Source organism: Leguminivora glycinivorella, chromosome 5 (genome assembly GCF_023078275.1).
Source record: "Leguminivora glycinivorella isolate SPB_JAAS2020 chromosome 5, LegGlyc_1.1, whole genome shotgun sequence".
NCBI lineage: Eukaryota > Metazoa > Arthropoda > Insecta > Lepidoptera > Tortricidae > Leguminivora > Leguminivora glycinivorella.
Genome location: NC_062975.1, coordinates 8,567,360 through 8,574,566, shown reverse-complemented (window position 1 = coordinate 8,574,566; position 7,207 = coordinate 8,567,360). Strand labels below are relative to the sequence as shown.

Here is a 7,207-nt window from a genome sequence, read left to right as displayed (position 1 = left end):
CCAATACTCACCGCTTTTTGAGATGATAAATTAATTCAAACCAATCGAATATCCACTGTCGACCGAGAAAATTAAGTTCACATTACCCTACTGTGATAATCTTGGGGTGATTCGTAAGGATTTCCAAGTAAAGAAAATTAGACTCAAAGTGTTGAACTGAAGCTCTGAAATTGGTGCATTTATGTTGTAGAATCAAAGACGAACCAATTTGAATTCTTCTCTGTTGTTGAATTCAGTTTGTTTTTGTGTAGATTTGACTATAGTCCCGAGGTGTGAAGACACGCGCTGGCGCAGGATTCCGGTTGAGAATGCGACAATTCTGCGCATCGGAATACGTGGACGTAACTGGCCCACTGCCTAGCTTTACACCTCCAATTAAAATGCTTTCTTGAGCCTGAAGAAAAACCAAAACTCGAGAAAAAGTTATTTAAATATTTACGCCATCAGAATTATGGTTCTGATAAGTATCTGTAGATATGGGCTAAGGTTAACTTTGTGTATAAAATAATATTTTTTATAGTTCCACTGATGAACTTGTAAATTACTACATGTTATTTGTACTTTTGGAAGACAGTTTTTGGTGCGGGCGGTTGATTACAATTTCGTAGTTATTTAATCGATAGTGAAACTTTTTGCCTATGAAGCTAGAGGCATTCGAATTTCACTAAGAACATCTATTTCAGACGAATGTGTCTGCTTCATTTATACATGTTTTATTTATATATTGTATCATAATATTTATAATTATTTGCAACACATTACATTCTGCAGTGAAAATTAGTTGTTTGTATAATTAATTTGATTTTAAAATTTCGTTTATACACGATAAAAGAAATTAATAATATTTATTAACAATATTTATATTTTTATAGTTATTAAAAAAAACAATATTTATTATTAACAATTGATTATTAACAATATTTATATTTTTATAGTTAGGGCTAATATAGCAATCCAATACGTGACACGGTCCATTACATAAGACTATGTATTTTTTAATTACTCAATTGAATCTTACTTAATTGTACACTTACTTTAATTAATTGAGTAGTTTCAGTAGATGCGTGTAAAATTTACATAAACACAACGCAAAACAAAAACAGGATTCCGAACGCCAGCTCGATGAAATAAATCGAATAAAAATCGATTTTAAACGTTCGATCTGCGCCGGAGTGCAATTAAAGCGTTCCGAGAAGCGAAGGCTCAATACTGAGCTCGGGGAGCTGGCACAAATAATATACACTAAATGACAAAAAGAAAACGATACTTATTTATTTAAAATTGAATTTCACTATAGGCTCAGGTAGTATAAGAATAGATAAACATATCAGCATCATAATCTATGTCATAATTTTGACAAGGTATTTTATGAGTATTTCAAAACAAAGCGCAAAGATCACTAGGTATAAATTAATTCTATTTTTTTTTGCACGTATTTAAAAACTTGCTTTATTTTTTTGTAACCTAAAGGTACCTCCGATTTAAAGCTACGACCTCCTGAAAATGTGGTATCAAATATCGGTTGCAGCATCGTTATCGGTTATCATCGCTAACAAAGCTCGAAGACGACTAAACAAGGTGTTTACGACCCCGATTCCCATCGAGACAAAAACGTGGCACAAAACAAAATCCCAGCGAATAAATTATAAGCGAGCCTCGCCTCCGTGTCCCCTTAATTGGGCCATGTAGCCTGGACAACGAAAAAACTTAACATTTGTTAGGTATTCCGAGAATTATACACTTGTTGCAGTCGTATGTTTTTTTGTGTCGTTAATACTCCTAATGTATCTTTGGCGACATCTGCCTTTTAATAGGAAAAGCGTTTATGTTTTTATAGTGGACTGATGGAGCTTTAACGAGACGAATTATACTTATTATTTCATTTGTTCAGCTAAGCACTGTTATTATCGACATTACTTAGGTACCGGGTACTTAAAAATACGACATAGTTTCTTGTTAGGAAGCAATAATGTAATGAAAATAATGTATCTATAAAATTAATTTGAAAGACAACTATCATGAGATAGGATATGGTTAGAAGAAACGGTGGGAACTTAATGGTTTTGTAATACATAAATCCTTTTGTCCTTTATACACCTACATAATATGGGTAAACATGATGTTAAAAACCTTCTTGTTAAAATATCTAAGTACACCGTCGTTCTGTTTTTATCATAAGTAGTACAACTATATGTATGTGTAAAGAAAATATATTTCTTTAATCTATTGCTCAGTGCTGAAGGCCGGTGAGCAGTGACAGGTTGCATACAGAATAGCATAGATGGCGCTATTCATAACAGCGTTCTGCGCAGTCGTTAAAATAGAACGGTTGCTAGGTGATAGAATATAACTCGTTATGTCACGTATGTCATGGAAATGCAAATTGTACAACAATAAATAAGATAATAAATAATATAAAAAGGAATTGTAAGAAATAGACTTAAAATGTCGTTTCTCTAATTTCAGGTGAGAAAGTACCTATGTGTTTTAGTTTAAAAGTGTAATTATTGCTTATTGTGTGATACTTAAAATAAAATCTCTAATTTCAGAGCAACGTCATTGTTTATTTCAAGTTCTAGTAAAATAGACACTTAACGGTCTTATAAAACGACATTTTTCGTTAAAATCAAGAATAATGGAGAAACTTCGATTTAAATTTGCGGTTTTGGGAGCGTCGGACGGAAAAACAAATGTGATCTGCATCATGTCAATTGAAACGCCGGATGGATGCACCTTTGAAATTCCAGATGAATTCAAGCCTGCAAGCAAACACACAGCTATATTTTCGTCAGACGTATTCACTAAAATAAGAGCTTCACTAAAAAAAAGGCACCAAACACGATCTATATGGATTCCGTTAACTGAGGATCTAAAGAAAACATACTTAGATGAAGGTGAAAATGTACAATTCGGGGACCAATATTTGAACGAAATTACAGAAAAAACAAATTCATTTGAAAATAACAATAGAGACACTAACCCGGAAAAAAAGAATATTGGAAAAACAGCTGAAAAGTTTTTGATAGAAAAATTTTCGAACAAAACATCAAGTGCTGACCAATGGCTTGATGAATTTGAGGGTGAATGTGACAGATTTGACATAAAAGAGGATCAAGACAAAATAGGAATTTTAAAACATCTCTTGGAAAAACAGTGCCTTGACTGGTATAGCAGTATGTTAATTAAGCTAACTGTAAACTCAGAATGGACAGAATGGAAGGCCAACTTTTGTGAAACATACGGGAAAAAGGGCTGGTCTCAAGTCAAGTATGCTTTTACATTTAGATATAAAACAGGATCATTATTGGAATATGCTACCAGAAAAGAAAGACTGTTATTGGAGGTTAACAAAAATATAGATACTCCAACTATGATAAATCTTATTGTGATTGGACTACCCGACTACATTATTGATAAAATAGACAAAGAAGAGGTAAAATCAACTTCAAATTTATACAATGAAATCGGTAGGTACGAACATACAGCAAATAAGAAGAGTTTCATAAAAAAATGGAACACCAACGAAACTAAAGGAAAATCGGATAAGATATTGCCGTGTAAGACTTGTGAGAATTTAAATAAAGGCACACGGTTCCATCCGGAAGACAAATGTTGGTTCAAACAGACAGAAGATAATAAAAATAAGACGAAGAGCTATTACAATAAAGCTGTAAATAATGCAATGATTGATGTTGAACTCAATAATGACAAAAAAAACGAATAACAACACCATTAATTAAAGTCGACCTGCTATTAAATAAAAAGTTAGAAACTCAGGGAGTATATGATACCGGCTCGAATGTTTCTTTGATACATTCGAAATTAGTAAGAGTAAAAGGAGAAGAAAATTCTAGGAATGATAATCTAACTACAATTAATGGTGTTAAAAAAGCTAAGGGTTTGACAACTATAGATATACAGTGTTTTGACACTGAAAAGAAAGCGGACGTTTATATAATTGATGGAGAAGAATTCAAACACGACTTTCTATTAGGACTTGACACTATAAAACAATTCGGACTGACTCAAGATGAAAACTTGAAAATTTCCCAAAAAAGGAAAGATATTACAGAAGTAAATGTTAAAACTACAGAAGAAAATGTTAAACCTACAGAAGAAAATGATAAAACTACAGAAGAAAATGTAAAAACTGATAAAAAAAATGCTTCGGATGAAGTTAAATATGAGATGAAAAACTGCTTAATAAATTTTAATGAGCATATAAAAGAGGATGATTTCCAAATAAGTATGGGTAACTTAAATACTCATCAAAAATCTGAAATATACAAATTGATAGACACTTACAAGGCAGTTTTTGCGAAAGACAAATATGACATTGGTACAGTGAGAGAATATGAAGCACGCATTGATCTACTTGTGGACAAATACTGTAGTAAAAGGCCATATCGATGTTCATTCGAAGACAAAAAGGAAATCGAGGATCAGATAGCGAAGCTACTTGATAACAAACTTATAGAAGAGTCGTATAGTCCATTTGCGGCACCAGTAACATTAGCTTTTAAAAAAGAGGACAACAGGAAATCCAGATTGTGCATAGATTTTAGAGACCTGAATAAAATAGTGGTACCACAAGCTCAACCCCGTTGATCGATGACTTGGTAGTTAAGACGAGAAATTCCGAGTATTTCACCACATTGGATGTTAATTCAGCTTTTTGGTCGATTCCATTAAGAGTTGAAGATAGAAAAAAGACGGGATTCGTCACGCAGGATGGTCACTATCAATGGACATGCTTACCATTTGGTCTGAAGACGTCATCGGCTATTTTTCAAAGAATACTGAGTAATATTTTACGCAAGTATAAGCTTACTGATTTTGCTGTTAACTATATCGACGATATTCTAATATTCTCTAAAACTTTCTCAGAACACATTGATCACTTAACAAAATTATTAGAAGCCATAAAAAAGGAGGGTTTTAGATTAAAGTTCACTAAATGCAATTTTGCTTCCGACTCGGTAAAATACCTTGGCCATATAATTAATAATAATACGGTACGCCCGATAAGAGATAATTTAATTTCAATAAAAAAATTCCCAACACCAACAACTCAAAAAAATATACGACAATTTTTGGGGAAAATTAACTTCTATCATGAATATGTACCAAATAGTTCCATAATTCTAGAACCTCTTCATAACTTACTTAAAAAAGATCAGAAATTTATTTGGTCAGAGGATTGTCAAAAATCATTTCAAAAAATAAAAGACTTATTGTGCTCTCAGCCAATCTTAGAAATATTTGATCAAAATTTGCCCATAAACATTTACACTGACGCGTCTTTACAAGGTGTCGGGGCTGTACTAAAACAAACACAACCAAACGGAAAAGAAAAACCAGTAGCATACTTTTCAAAAAAATTAAATCAATTACAAAAGAAAAAAAAAGCTGTTTACCTAGAATGTTTGGCTGTTAAAGAAGCCATAAAATATTGGCAATATTGGCTTTTAGGTAGATCTTTTACAGTATTTTCAGATCATAAACCTTTGGAAAATTTAAATATTAAGTCTAGAACAGATGATGAATTAGGGGAATTGACATACTACTTGTCACAATACGATTTCAATATAAAGTACGCTCCAGGGAAATATAATGTAGAGGCGGATTGTCTAAGTAGAAACCCAGTATTGGAGGCAGGTGACGATACTAGAGATCAATTAAAAATAGTTAACATGATAACATTGAATGATATTGTTACAGATCAGGAAAATAATGAGGACGTACAAAAAAATAAAAGTAAATTGGTATCAAAACAGAATATTTATTATAAAAAATACAATAAGCGTGATAAAATAATTTTAACTGAGGACTTTAGTAAAAATCTCATTGAATACATACACGAAAACATGTGTCATCCAGGTGTAAAACAAATGCAAAATAAAATAAGTAAATTATATACAGCAAGAAATTTAACTACAAATATAAAAACACATTGCAAAAATTGTGAAATATGTTTAAAAAATAAAACAAGACGACAAGAAAAATATGGCCTGATGTCTCATTTAGGTCCCGCCACAAAACCATTCCAAATAGTCTCAATAGACACAATTGGGGGTTTTGGAGGCTCACGATCGACAAAAAGATATCTTCATCTCCTAGTGGACCACTTTACAAGATATGCTTATATTATTACTTCTAAAACGCAAAGTGCTAATGATTTCATTAAGTTAATAAATAAAGTGGTCGATTCTGATAAAATAGAAATTCTTTTAACTGATCAATATCCAGGTATTAACTCAAAAGAGTTCAAAACATTTCTAAATGAAAAATCTATTAAAATCATCTTTACTGCTGTAAATGCTGCGTTTTCTAACGGCCTTAATGAAAGATTGAATCAAACACTTGTAAACAAAATTAGATGTCGAATAAATGAAAATAAAAGTAAAAAACTAGCATGGACCACTATAGCTCATGAGTGTGTTGAAAAATATAATAGTACAGAACATACAGTTACAGGATTTACACCCAAGTATCTCTTAGATGGTACTGATGTTTCTTTTCTGCCAAAAGAACTAAAAAAAATAAAGTAGAAGTAGAGTGGAAAACTGATAGAAAAAGAGCGTTTGAAAACTCAATGAAATCACATAATTATAACAAACAAATCTATGATAAAAACCGATCGCAATTAAACTTAAATAAGGGTGATATGGTCTATGTCGAAAATGGCAATAAACTTAATAGAAAAAAATTGGATGAGTTGAAGATAGGACCGTACAAAATAGTTGAGAAGATATCAAATTCAATATATAGAATTGATACTGGCCATAAAAAGTCAGAATCAAATCTCTTTCATATCAGTAAACTTATACCTTCACCTGAACTAAATGAGGACTAATATGATATTAGTATTCTTATATGTACATAGTTAGTATACTTACGTATATGAGAAAATTTTTGTTAAATTTTCTTTTCGATGGAGGGAGATGTAAAGAAAATATATTTCTTTAATCTATTGCTCAGTGCTGAAGGCCGGTGAGCAGTGACAGGTTGCATACAGAATAGCATAGATGGCGCTATTCATAACAGCGTTCTGCGCAGTCGTTAAAATAGAACGGTTGCTAGGTGATAGAATATAAAATTACAACACATTTAGGTTGACGTTAATTAAACTTCTATCTAATAAGTACGTATGTGTATCATTGGCAATTAAATTAGGATTAAAATAACATTAGGGTGCATTGGGGTA

At 31.9% G+C, this 7,207-nt stretch overlaps 1 protein-coding gene across 1 annotated transcript; it reads left to right on the top strand.

Moving 5' to 3' along the window:
• Positions 1-2,212: 2,212 nt before the first annotated feature.
• Positions 2,213-3,942, top strand: LOC125226205. The gene is made up of 2 exons (XM_048130124.1): positions 2,213-2,466; positions 2,550-3,942. The coding sequence occupies exon 2, from the start codon at positions 2,636-2,638 to the stop codon at positions 3,722-3,724; it is 1,089 nt and encodes a 362-aa protein (XP_047986081.1). The 5' UTR covers positions 2,213-2,466; positions 2,550-2,635; the 3' UTR covers positions 3,725-3,942.
• Positions 3,943-7,207: the final 3,265 nt, after the last annotated feature.